This window comes from Oryzias melastigma, linkage group LG19 (genome assembly GCF_002922805.2).
Source record: "Oryzias melastigma strain HK-1 linkage group LG19, ASM292280v2, whole genome shotgun sequence".
NCBI lineage: Eukaryota > Metazoa > Chordata > Actinopteri > Beloniformes > Adrianichthyidae > Oryzias > Oryzias melastigma.
Window position 1 is genome coordinate 8,311,656 of NC_050530.1, and position 14,133 is coordinate 8,325,788.

General features: G+C 36.9%; 1 protein-coding gene across 1 annotated transcript in view; it reads right to left on the reverse strand.

The window, feature by feature from the left end:
- erbb2 (erb-b2 receptor tyrosine kinase 2) overlaps positions 1–14,133 on the reverse strand; it is a 28,536-nt gene that overhangs the window by 12,559 nt on the left and 1,844 nt on the right. Inside the window, exons 2-8 of the mRNA XM_024284546.2 lie at positions 5,159–5,322; positions 4,896–5,076; positions 4,639–4,773; positions 1,375–1,440; positions 1,158–1,270; positions 944–1,085; positions 735–863 (exon numbers count right to left, since the gene is read on the reverse strand). Coding sequence (XP_024140314.1) covers positions 735–863; positions 944–1,085; positions 1,158–1,270; positions 1,375–1,440; positions 4,639–4,773; positions 4,896–5,076; positions 5,159–5,322 — 930 coding nt within the window. The remainder of the gene's footprint in view (positions 1–734; positions 864–943; positions 1,086–1,157; positions 1,271–1,374; positions 1,441–4,638; positions 4,774–4,895; positions 5,077–5,158; positions 5,323–14,133) is intronic.

Here is a 14,133-nt window from a genome sequence, read left to right on the forward strand (position 1 = left end):
ATGGGGCGGGGCTAACACAAACGACCAATCAAAATTGATGATGGTGGTAACTTCAGCCCCAGTCCATTCACTGACTCTGAAAACTTGGATAATTACGGTCAGAAAATGGCTGTATTGTCTGTACTATCGTAGTCTGAAGTTGTTCCAAGATGAGTGTAAAAAGCAGAGTTTTATCGCATACAAACCAACGTCCAAAACGGTGCTAGCCCCACCCCAACGCGCCACAACAAGGTCAAAAGTTTTGAAACTGATATTTTCAGATTCGAAAAACAAAAATAAAAAATAAAAATACAAAAAAGCCGCAAGTGGAAAAAAAATTGAAACTGAAAAAAAACTTTTGAAATTGAAATTTTGAGTTTTCAATCCTAAAACACAGAACATTTGAAGCTGAAAAGAATTAAGTAGCAAAAAGTTTTGAACATTTTAAACTTTTTTTTTGGCCAAACAACATATTTTTTTAAATTCGTCTTATTTGGGTTTCAAAATATTGGCCCCAATTTAGCTCCATAGTTTATGAGATGCAGTTGCAGAGCTTATTGTTCTGATCATTGAATAAAATGTATTTTACAATTTTACTTTTGTGAAAAATGCATTAATATTCAGATAATTATTAAGTCATGGTATTGTTTTGGAATATATCACAATACGTATCACCAGACTCTTGCCAATAAAAGGGGTTAACAGGAAACTGTTCATTTGGAAGGAATTCATGAATCAAATGTTACTAAACCCACCGTTTGGACAATTTCCTTCACACTTTTCACACTTCTGAGTCTCCGTTCCATCAGGATTGATGGTAATAACTTCCTGGTTGGATTGGGAACAATACAAAATGCAGCCCACTTCCATAGCCATGTAGTTATCTGCAGAGACAGGACAGAATATCTGACTTCTGCACTTCTCCACACATTGTGGTGCTTTTATTTTTTCGTTATATTCTCACAGGGACACTGCTTGACGCAGAAGGCTCCAAAGTAGAACTTCTTGTTTGCGTTGGGTTTGGCCTGGTAGATGATGGGATCGTAGATGTTGGGGTTGGGACAGGTCTCCTTACACACACCGCTGTCATTGAAGTGACGACATGCCTGAACACAGAAAAATACAGTTACAACAAGGCAGAATTCAATATTGGGATTTGAATAAATGCTTTTGCTTACCAGACAGTCCGAGTCTTTGGGTCCGGTGCAGCCAGCAGCACACTGCTTGTGGCAGCAGTCGCTGGTCAGAGGGCCTTTGCATCGCTGACAGCCGGACGAGCAATGTCCCGTCACTGCAAACAGAGACGTCAACAGCCTCAGCAACACTTCTCCTGATGGATCGCTCCACAGCACAAGCAGAAAACCTTCACTTTCAGATATAGGGATTTTAACTCACACGTTTGGCAATCCAGCGACGTTTCTCCCCAGCATCTTTTCTCACACGCAGAGGAGCAACTTGGACCTGCATCAGCAGAATACGAAAATAGAGACCACATGTATCAACCCATCCAAATAGTTCTTCCCGATTACCTCAGAAGACCTCAGATGCTCTTCTTTGGAGAGCATACATTTAGGAGTCTGAACTTAAAGGGTAACCAAACCCTAAATCAACTTTTTTTGGCTGTTAACCTCTATAAATAGGGCTTTAAAAGCACTGTCTGATGGTTGTTGCCACATCTTTGACAAACTAAAATAAACTTGTTTAATTCATGAAAATATAGTCAAAAACCGTCTGTGTGCTGCCCTCTACAGTTGAATTTTTTGATTGGTCAACTGGTGTGAGTCTCAGAAGTGTGACGTCACAATGCTCTGACCTCCAGTATAAAAGCCCCGCCCATCTCTGATTCTGTTATGGTCGGTTGTTAGCAACAGAATGCAGCTGTTTCAATGAGATGTGAAGACAGCTACAAAAATTCTCGTAGCTCCCTCATTTTTTAAGAGATTTTCACAAAACATGGCTCGATTTGAAGCTTAGAAGATGATTGATGCTGTGGTATATTTAGATTTTTATTATGTTTAAAACTTAAGCTGTAAATAGGGCAAGAACTGCGCTTTCTAGAGTTACAGGTAGCTCACCTAGCTCACCGCTGTCAAATGAACAGATTTTGCCTTTGTGCCAGAATCTATAGAACTGACCTTGTAAATGTTATATATATCAATGGTCTTGAGCCAGTGGCTCGAAATAATTCGGTTCTGGACTATGAGTGTCGGCCTTGGGAGAAAGTGGAGGTGGACAATCCTTAAGCTCCACAGAGAGTTCTGTGGAGAAACTTGAATCACTTTCTCTCTTTTAATTGAACATAACAAAGACAAACCACTCTCCATATTAAAAACCCAGCATACATTACATAAAACTAACCTAACTGTCAATCATAGAACCAAGCCACACCTCCACCGCTCAGTCTGGCTCCACTAGCCCCGCCCCCTTTTTGGCATTTTTTTAAATCTCGGCTGAGAATGGAGTCAGCCTCCAACTGCCCTGTTTGGTTACCCTTTAAGCACCTGCTAAAATATTCTATGATGACACAACCTGTCACTTTGATTAGGATTGTTAGTTTCAAAACTAGTCTTTCAGTGAGCAAGTCAAATTATCTTGACGGCATCGCAAACACCCACAACTGCAAGTCATGCTAAATTGATCCAGGAAATGGGAAGTCCAACCTTCTCAGCTTTATTTATCCTCTTTAATTTTTTAAAAATATGATTTTACTTATACGTAAAGATTTGATTTCAAAGTAAATTGCTCTTTCAGGATCAATACTTCTTAGTTTAATTGCTATATTTTTAGACCCAGTAATAATCTTTTAAAACTTGTTTAAACATATATATATATTTTTAATTTTTGTATGCACAATATGTATTGTACAAGTTACAAATCAAGAATTACACAAATTGGATGATTCTACATTCTCTCCATATGAAACCGTTTCCAGTGAGACGACAGGTGGAGTGATATAAGCTTGTTTATGGATGGAAAGTGAGTGGGAAATTATAAGTTTAGTCTGTTGAATAATAATCAAACAAGGTCAGCTTATATCTTGACTTTCTTTCTGTTCCACCAAATGTCAGTATGAAATGTGACAAGTTAGTTAATAGCTGTAAAATCTTTAGAAATATTGGTGGTATTTTGTTCTGACATATCCAATCCTTCTGCTGTAGGTACGACATACCATAATAGCAATACTTTGTTTCAAACGAACATAGTAGCAGTAATATTTCAACTTTGACCGTAAATGGGCATATCCCGTGGTCAATATGCTGAATAAATTAAATTAAATGCAGTATTGTTATGAATGCACTTTTTGAGTAAATGTCAAAATATGTTTAAAAAACCCATGCATGTTCTCTGGGAACTCTGGCTTCCTCCCACCATCCAAAAACATGTTTACTGCGGAAATTCAGCTTATTTTGAAGTTAGGCTAGTAATTAAATAATGCTCTAGCATTTTTTGGCTAATTTGTTATCTACTGAAGTTTTCTCATGCTAATTTGGAGTTTAGCTAATATTTTAGCAACATGCTAATGTTTTTGGCTAATTTGTTATCTACTGGGGTTTTTAGGTTTATTTAGATTTTAGCTTCTATTTTAGCAACAGGCTAACATTTTTGACTAATTGAGTTTACTGACGAATTTTAGACTACTTTCGAGTTTAGCAAGTAGGCCTATTTAGGCAATATGCTAGCTTTTTTTTTGGCTAATTTATTCTCCTGAGGTTTTCTTAGCAACATGCTAACGTTTTTGGCTAATTTGTTATCTACTGATGTTTTTAGACTAATTTAGATTTTAGCTTCTATTTTAACAACGTTTATGACTTATTTAGTTTACTGAGGAATTTTGGGCTAATTTTGAGTTTAGCTACTATTTAAGTAATATACTAGTATTAAGCATCTACAGTTTTTTGGGATAATTCAAGTTTAGCTCATATTTAAGCAACACACTAAATATTTTTGCAAAATTGGCATGAATTACTTATTTTTAAGCAATTTTACTTCAAATTTTCCAGAGATTTAGGTAAACTTCAGCGCTCTTTCATAGTTCTTTAACATAATTTCTAGTCTTTTAGCAAATTTAGCATTTTGCAAATAGCTTTTGAATTTTAAGTAAATTAAACAATTAAAGTAAATTGCCTCGTATCTGTAGAACCTACTTTTAGCAAAAAGCACTAACGCAGGTAATGCAACTTTTCTAGTTTTCCTTTCTGATTACCGGTTCTTGTGTGGAACTCATAGTTTCAAGATTTGATATTTTATTGTAAGATTTCTCCTTTAATAAGTATTACTTATAGTATGGACAGATAATTTTACTAATTTCAAGTGATTTTCTCTTTTTCGTTTTTAGGCTGCTTCTTTTTGCAGTAGGAAAGTAAGCTGCTGCACTGTATTTGATGGATGTCACAAATTTCCCTTCAGGCAGCCATGCTACTCCTGTTTTGACCTCCATTTAAGCTTACATATTTTTAAAAATCTATATATATATATAAAGCACCGGCAGGGTCAAATATAGCATAGACAAGGTCAACTATACCCTCATCTGTAGTGGCCTTAATGCTTTTTCACATTTCTTTGTGAACAAACCAATAAAAATGACTAAATAACCATAGTGGGGAGTAAATGCTTTTCTAAAAGACTTTTAAAGCTTCATTTGATGAGTGAGCGTCTCACATTTAGGGGCCGGCGGCTGCAGTTTGCGGATATTGGATTGGTTGCTCTGTTTATCCAGTATGTCGCTCCAATCGATGCCCTGGGGGAAGCACAGGTAGGGGTTCTGCCAAATGTAGATCCCACCCTGCAGGATCTCTGCAATGCAATTGAAAAGCAAAGTTGCATCTACAAATCCACAGGTAACCATTAACATCATAATAAACCAGAAATAGTAGTGTTATGAGGTTAGGAGTTCAGATCAGATTTATTAAACTTACCCGTGAGGCTGCGGAGGCGGAGGGTCCTCAGCCCCTGATTTCCGTAGGTGTTATTCAGGACAGCAATTGCATATTGGGAGTCGTACAGCTGGCTGCCTCTTATGATTCGAAGGTTGTCCAAAGGGACTAAACTCAGGGAGACGTTAGCGACGAGGACATAACCCTGCACCTCTACAATCCCCTGTTCAGAATCAAACCCAAACAAAGAAAATTAACTCAAAAAAACAACAATGTTTGTGCAGCAGCCCTTGATCAAAGTGTACCTGCAAGAAGGAGAGGTCAGTACTGTTTTCAGCATTGTTGTGGAGGTGTGTAATCTCCAGGTTGCCATGGACGACTTGGCAGCCGGTGTAGAGGAGCTTCAGGGTTTCGTAGTGATTTTCCAGGCTGGAGGGCAGGGCCAGTTTCATGTCCGTGCCCCGGCAGACTGCAACACAAACGACATGACCACAACTTCACCTGCCTGCACGCATAAACATGCTCCGACGTCACCAACAACACTTCAAAACCACTACGTTTTAACAAAGCAATAAGAGTGCTTTATTTTTTCAAACTTGACAATGAGAATGTGCCGACAAAACACCAAATGATGTCAAAAGCTAACATTGAAATTCAACCCACAGAGTCTAAATGTTCCCTGACGGCAGGAAGCACAGACCCACTACAGTGGCTCGCACACAGGATTGCATTCAGGGTCATGCAGCTTTACGATTCATGCGGGCTGTTGCAGACGCATAACTCCCATGCCTTAGCACGCAGTCACGCTGCGAACAGTCCCTCCTCTTTGGAGGATATAAATGACTTCCTCTGGACCCCTTCCAACAACCCTTCAATAGTCAACCCACTTTTCTTGATTGGGCCCCCGACTCCCATTGCTGTGCTATCTCTGTTTTTGGAGAAGACATCTGGATGGGTTTAGGGAAGTTCTGTGTGTGTTTTGAGCAAAGAACATCCTTGTAGTGGAAGAATATTATCTAAACATTGGAAAGTTACAGCCTAGAAAGTAGAAATAAAGTACAGTTGGGAGCTACTTAAGCACACAGTCTACGATTGATACCAAAAATATGCAACCTGTCGTTCCAGCCAGTATCAAGTTTCAACTGTCTGCTGCTTTATTCAAAGTCGTCATCACAGAAAGACCTTTAACACAAGAGGTGAGCTCACTAGTGACTCACTTGGTTTAATCCTGACACATGGCTTCTTCTGCAGCTCATGATGATGCCGTGAAAAAGAAGTGCAGGAAGCTGATTTTCCATTTCTGAAAACTGGGGTCCAACTCTGACCTTGCTCTCCTTTTACTGTCCCATTGTTTGCTCTCCAACGTCTCTCAGCAACGCTTGTGTTCGCTGCCCGCCGAGAGGCTTAAAATACTCTTATCACTCAGTCAGTCAGTACCCTGCCTACATCTACGTTTAGTGCTGAAGGTCACTTCAAACGTCCTCCTAACTTTATTTGATCACCAGTGTCATAGAAAATGTCATCTCAAAATTGCAAATCTTGTACAGACGACACAGAAGGAGAGCAAACAAAGCTACAGGTTCTTTCATTTTCACCGCTTGATTTATGACTATTAAAGCTCAGCGACCTTTGATACATCAATGACCACCAATCAGGATTCTCACAACTCTGAAATCTGTGTTTGTTTTCCCTTCTCACCAGATCATGTTACTCCGAAACAAACTAAGAAAAACCTACGATCTGGCCTGGTGCTGGGTGATGTGATACACATCGTGTGGGTGATAAAAAAGTTTCTCTTCTATTATTTCTATTGTTTTTGTTTATTTAAATTGATGAACTTTTGTGCAAAAAACTTGAAATTGTGCACTTTAAAAAAAATGTCTCATTTGTGACGATTCAGTTACAAGCTACTTGAAAAACTAAAGTCAGAGGAAAGTAAGTAATGACATTTTTGTCAAATTTAATTCAGAGAAAGACAGAAAAATATATACTTTATTGTGGTATATCGCGATATATATTGTTATTGTGATCTAAATTCATTTATATTGTGATTTACAATTTTTTCCATATTGCCCAGCACTAATTTGGCTTTTCTGGATTTTAATAGTGCTAACCTTTTTCAAAGAGTTTTGGAATTAAACTTAAATTATGTGGTAAAAAGTCTCCCTCTACATGAACAAACAAACAAAACGATTTTTTTTTTTTTTTGCCAATTGTGCTACAAGCAAACTGTTTTGACAGCGATGCACCTTAAAGACTAACTCCAATGATAAACGTGTTTTTAACACGTTCTTGTAGCACTTTTCTCATAATGCATATGAATATAACTGCGTTTGAGTATTTTTTTAATCCAGATCATGTTGGAGCGACAGCGGATGAAAACCCACGGTTTGTAAAAGCTTGGGTTTGTGACGCAGTAACTGCCATGGGCCGAAGTCTTTCTTTTCCGCTCCAATTCTGAAACATCCACTTGCAGACAAATAGATCCATGAACGTCTTCGTTTTCCTGGTCTGAGCTGGAATCTGGCTCTAAACTGTGCGCCTGGGTAGCTCCAATATTACTTTTTCTTTTGCTATGCTAATGTTAGTTTGGGCTTGTGAGGTGCTATAAGCTAGCAGGACAGAATGTAAACAAAGGAATGCTAGGGAATTAGCGCAGCTAACTTGGGCACCAACAGTCCCGTCTACAAACCAGAATTTCGAATGAGTTCCTGCTGCGCTGTACAAAATATAAAAATAAAATGTAAAAATAAAGACAGGCTTTTTGATTTTGTCTAAAACTGCATAATCATAATAAAAAGACCACTGGGAATGATTTTACAATAGAAAAAAATATATAGTTAAGAGTGTGACTTTGATATGAAAAGCAAAGAGTTTTGTAATAACTATAAAACAACACATATACCCAAAACTCAATAGCTGCTCCCAAATGTGTGGAAGAGGGTGTGTGGAAGAGGGTCGAGTTTAACCAATAGATAAGAACTGGACTGAGTAACTCCTCCCCCCTCAGATTCCAAACAGGAAGTACCTGCTGGCTCCAAGAAGCTAAAATCCCATCGACTTCTATTGAGAAATAAACAGCTATTACTCAGTCATTCCATTTGTCAGAGTAACCTTTCTTGCTCTACTACCTTTTTTAACATCTTTTTGTTAATCCTAATTTTTTTCATTATATTTTTGTTGTGGCTCAAGTTATTCAAGTTATAAACTGGCCAATCAGCTGCCGCAATAAACGAAAGTGGCGTCCAACATTTGAAATGCTTGAGTGACAGGTGTTGTGTAGCCTGCTTTAGGCTCACGTCGGGGTTTGGACTTCCAACAAGCTAACTCTTAGCAAGAGTGGTTGCCATAGAAATAATGGTTCAGACCAATTTGGACCAATCCCTGCTTACTGACATTGGTTGTGTCCGAATTCCTTCACTACTTACTCTACATAGTGCACTGTATTGTGCGTTGGCTACTTTTGTAGTGCTGTCCGAATCTACAATTCCAATTGCCCTAGAAATTTCACAGAAGTCTCTGCAAAAAACAGAGTGCATTGATGTTTACTAATTTGGCAAATATAAATTACAATGCATTGCGTTTGAACAATTTTTCATGAGAAAAATCTGTTTTTTAACAATATGTTTTAAATCATCATCAGTATAGAAATAGCATTCGTAAAATGTTTCAATTTATTAGGTTTTTACTGCGGGAAATCTCTGATGTCATATTTGCCTTTTAATAAACAAAAGTAATGAGCATGGGGTCTGAATTGCTTATAAAATCTAGGGTACAGATAGTCCTGCACTATATAATTTTTTTATGGAGTAGTGAAGGAATTCGGACATAGCCGTTGTTTGGTCCCAACATGGCGGCGTCCATAATCTCAAAAATAGGGTACTAAGGTGACTTCATTACCTTGGATCAAGAAGTTAGCCATTGTCTATGGGTGACGATGCACTCACTTAGTCCAGTTGTCATATGCTGTCAATGGTTTTGAGACCTCTTCTAATGAAAAAAAAGCTTTTTCATTTTGGCTAAAAACTTCATAATTATAATTAAAAGATCGCTGGGAATGATTTTACAATAGAGAAAAATATGTTTTTAGTGGGACCTGAACTCAACACAGTCAACGATTGAAAGTATTGGGAGGTGAGATTCGTGTTTTGTTGGCAAACAAGAGATATTTTCATCTTATTTTGAGCCCTTTTTTCTTAAAATGTTATTATTTTTAACAGTTTAGATCTATGTACAGAAAATGTGAGTTATTTTGCAAAAACTGTGCCACTTTAACACTATGTTATAACCTAACTGCCAACTTTCTGCTGTCTGGTAGACAAGATTTTAATATGTGTTAACAGATCTACCACTTTATTTAGTTAAACTTTAATTAAAATTCATAATCAACATTGATTATAGTATCATGTTGTTGTGGAACAACAGCTAAAAAACACCTAACTCTTGGAGGCTTCAAATTCATAAAAACAAAGTGCTAAACTGTTTTGTCTTTAATCTCTTTGTGTGATCTCTCTGTGTTGCATTAACACCAGAAAAATATGAAGTTGGGCAAGTTTTGGGCAACGTCTTAAAATAGTTTGTTTACTGACTAGAAATGAAAAACTTTTTGTAAATAAATACACAATAAAATGGAGAGAAAGAAATAGTTTGGGAGTTATTTTTCAAAATAAAATGCGATTTTTGATTTAAAAATCCCTTTAAGAAAAGATGCTTTGTCTCTAAACTGCTGAAGTTTTTAAGCTACTTTGAAGCCACACCTGTGTGTGGCAGTGTTCCAGTTAATGCTGAGGGTGTGTGTTTTTGTTTACACCTAAATGCAGCACAATTAAGTCAAACTGAATTAGATTGTGGTAGGGGAGGAGCCTGGCGTGCAATCAAGCAGATCCTCTGGCCTCCACGCTCTTCTAGAGATCTCGTGACTCTCAGTCCAGTCGGACGAGTCCGTTTGTGTCCAGATTTTCAGTTTGTCGTTCTGCAAATTTATCTGTGCAGTTTCTGATCCGTGCAGCAGAAACTGCTGCTCTGCAAACCTTTCAGAACACATTCTTCCTCCGTACTCCGATGCAGATGAAAAAAAACAGGTATTGCTCAACAGACAAGCAGAACAGGTCTTGTTCTGTACTTTCTAGAGAAATACAAAGATACAAACTCCTGACTTGCTCACGGCTCGTGCACAGACGGCAATCATAGCAACATACTTCAATAAGCACCACTGCTCATCAGACAAAAGAGAACAATTAGAAACTTCTGTTTCTGCAGGAATAAATATAATACAATGCACTAATAAGTGACATTTCACTTAATACATTTTAAAAATTACAATTAAAATTTGCTTGGTACTTTACAAGTCAAAAAAGGGGGTTTATTTTGGCCTAAATTGGAATTTACAAGTCTTCAAGTTAAATAGTGAGCCAACATTGATTGGCTGTTCATTTAAATAATAGTCTTTTAGTTGTTTTTCCCACTCTATGTCCAAACACTACAAAGCAGGAAAAAAACAAGTGATAAGGAAAAAAATAAAAAAAAACAAAGAAGACATTCCTGTATTAAAGATAAGCAAGGCGTTGCAGTACTGTGGTTTGTTATTGACTGTACAAGCCTTTTGTAAAGCTCTGTATCAAACATTAAAATACCATTTTTTCAATCTGCAAAATAATTTACTGAAAACTAATTTGTGGGGCGTGATTCAGGCAGAAACTTTAAAAAAAAAAAAAGTTTTTTAAAAATAGACATGTCGATTTTCTAACAACTTTACTTGTAGTTTGTAGTGATGACTTACGATCAAATCCTCTCATAAATCTCCTGTTCAACTGATGCCTCTAGTTGCATTAACTATTGGAAACGGTTTAGTCTTCATCATGCAGTCTCGCTCTGTTTTGAATTGAAAAAATATAAAAGATTTATTCCAGAAGTGTCACTAAAACATTCCAGTCTAAAGACCTTCCATGCTGGGAAATGGTCAATTTAAAAAACACAATATATGGAAAGAAAACTGCTGTTCTCTCATTTTACAGCCTGCAAGTTCTTAAAGCTACGGTTCACAAGAATAAATCTAAAAAGTCATTAGCTCTTCTTTTACATAACATATTCCTTAAAAACTCTAAAGCCTATTTTAACTGCGTTTTATTTAGTGTTAAACAAAAAAAGAATAAAAAAAACAATACAATGTCTTCAAAAAGTAAAGTACTAGGATGAGTTTGCCTGATCATCATCACAGAAAAACAAGCGATCTTGATTTTGTCTTTAAGGCCACATAAATATCGGATTAAAAAGCGCAGAAAACAAAACAGTCAGATGTGCTATGACTACACTACCCAGAATGCTCAGTGATAGTCCGGCCAACTGTGATTGCACCGCCGACTTCTCTTTTTTGATAGATGATGAGCGCTAGCGCTGTGGCAAAAGTTTGAATGTATCTGCTGTAAATCCAAGTATTGATCACATCTGTCGCCGTGCTTTTCAATGACTTATCATGTGAGTTGGCTCGTGTTTATCCGCACAATTATGATTTATGCAGTAGTTTTAACACTCATATCCTCACTCCCGGCTGTGAGGACGGAGATATTCTTATAACTATCAGGTCAGTAAGCACAACTACATACATAAGGCTCACTGCAAGTATTTTATAAAAATAAAGGATATTAATGGGCCTCAAAGTCTAAAAAAATATATAGTATTTCTTTATCTTTGAATATAAATGAAGACGTTAGGGAGAGACCCAAGAGCTTCAAGCCTTCCAGATATTTACGAAGCATCCACACCACTGACTATTATTAGTGAACGCATCACAGTTCTCAATTTAAATTTAGCTGCAATGTCGGGTCTGAACATGAGAGTCGAGCTTAAGGGAAACCATTCATGCACAAAATCTTTTTTTTATTTATTTATTTACATTTTGCACTAAATCAATGATCTAAAATATGTAAAAATATAAAGATGATTGAACATTTTACTTTTTTTAACAATAAAAAACTCCAAGAAATTGCAAAATTATATTTCCTTTGACAAATCTCATTCCAGCAAATAAAGCATTTTAGATATGATTTCAGCTTTACAGAAACAGAGCTGAAATGACAACTTTAGTGAGTTTTTTTTAAGTCTTTAATTAGAAATTATGAATTTTGATATGACAGAGAGAAATAATTTGATTTTAAATCCACCACAAATGATTAAATATACATTTATTTGTCCAATTTCTGCTCTAAAATAAGTTTTATTCTGTGATGAAGTGAACTAAAGTGGAACTTTCAATTATAATATTATCCATTATTACAATAAAAACTAGAAGAATAGATTATTTTTTTTCCAGAAAAATTGCAAAGTATCTTTCTAATTTAAACAAATTGATTTGTAATATTTACATGAAAATGTTATGCTCTTTTAAGGTTGTATTCAGACCGGACACATTTGGAAGATAACCAGAGTTCGTTTCCCCCGATAATGTGGAACAAAGTTTCAGTCTCAATATGCACAAACGAATCCTAGTCCAGGACCAGGAACCGCTCTCCGAACCATGTTTCAAGGTAGTCTCGGTTCGTTTCCAATTGGACTGAACTTCGGTTCGCTCTGAGATCCCTCAGTCTGAATACAATCCACCCCAAGACCGAAATAAGTGACTTCTTCAGGACTCGATCTGAACCAACGGGCTTTCCCATTCTGAATACACCCTTAGAGTATGTGAACCTTGTGTTTGAGCTGTTTTCAGACTGCCCTCAAATTGACATTTTTGTTTTGAACTAAACCCTGTAAATATAACCACATGATTAAAGATCTCTTCACTCATTGGCCAAGAATTACGAGATTGGGGGCTTTATATTTCAGTGACCAATTTTGAACGTCTTTATCAACAGGCGCAACAGTTTGTACTTGCTACTTTGATGCGGCGGAAGCATGCTGCAAGAGGCGACGAAGAAGGTACGCTAAGCGTTTATGACACAGAGAAAGTTGGGAAAACAGTGTGTGAGTCTGCATTTATGAACCACATTACAATTTCTCATTGTTGATTTATGTTTGTCCACAGCTAATCGGTTGCTACGTTCCTATTCTGTTTATATCCCATATTGCCCGGCTACGATGCGCCGTTTTGGTCCGCCTATTCAGACTAGGGCTAGGAATCACTGGGTACCTCATGATATGATGCGATACACAAAGCATGGGTCACGATACTGATGATATCGCGATACTGCGATAATTGGTAAGAAATCAACTCTAATAGAACACGTATTATTTAGGAAATATATCTCCATTTATTTTTTTGCTTGAACACAATCATAATAAACAACTTGTGTCTTATTCTGTGCAACAAATAACAGACACTTTAGTGCAACATTGCTAAAAACAACAATACTATGTCTTTGACAAGCATTGACAGCAACTCAATTTGAATTATCTATCAAATTCAGTGTTTACAATAGTAAACATGAACATACAGACAATTATTTTAATAGTCGACTAATCACCAATTATTTTTTCCGATTAGTCGACTAATCAGGTCTTGCACAAAGTGGATGTTAGACGACCATCATTAGTTTTAAATTAACTAGATATATAGCATTACCTGCAATGATACTTGTGTCTGTAAGCTGAATTTGGCTGCTAAAAATGCTAGTGACGATAGCTGAAGATGTTTACATCAGACATTATAACTTTCAACTTTACAACACTCTAACTCCATATAATATAAAGTAACGACTATTCGAATATTAAATTAGTCGTTGACTATTTTAATAGTCGATTAGTCGACTAATCGTGGCAGCCCTACACTACTTAGTGCAAAATTGTTGTAAACAACATACAAAAATTAAATAATTCAAGTAGCTGCCAGACACATTGGCGCCCGCAACAGTCTGTCTGGCAATGCTCGACCCCTGTCTAGCTTTGAAGGAATGTCTCACCAAGGGATAACGAATATAACGTTTTACGGACGCCTCAAACAAAAATATAAGACCGATAATTGGTAAGAACCCATTGAGAATCAATCGCAGGACTAAATGTTGCAATTTATCACTACATTTATATTTTGGCACACCCCTAATTCAGATTGAGGAAACTTGGAGCAAACCGGAGGTCAGTCCAATTGGAAACGAACCAAGACCACCTCAAAAGATGGGTCCAAGAGCAGTTCCAGGGTCTGCTTGGGTGTATTCAGACTGAACATTTGTTGTGGATTATGAGGAGAAACAAACTCTGGTTCACTTTAAATGTGTCCTATGTGAATACACTCTTAGTGTGAATGAGTAGGTTAAGATACAAACTGATATAAAACCAAAACAATAATGTA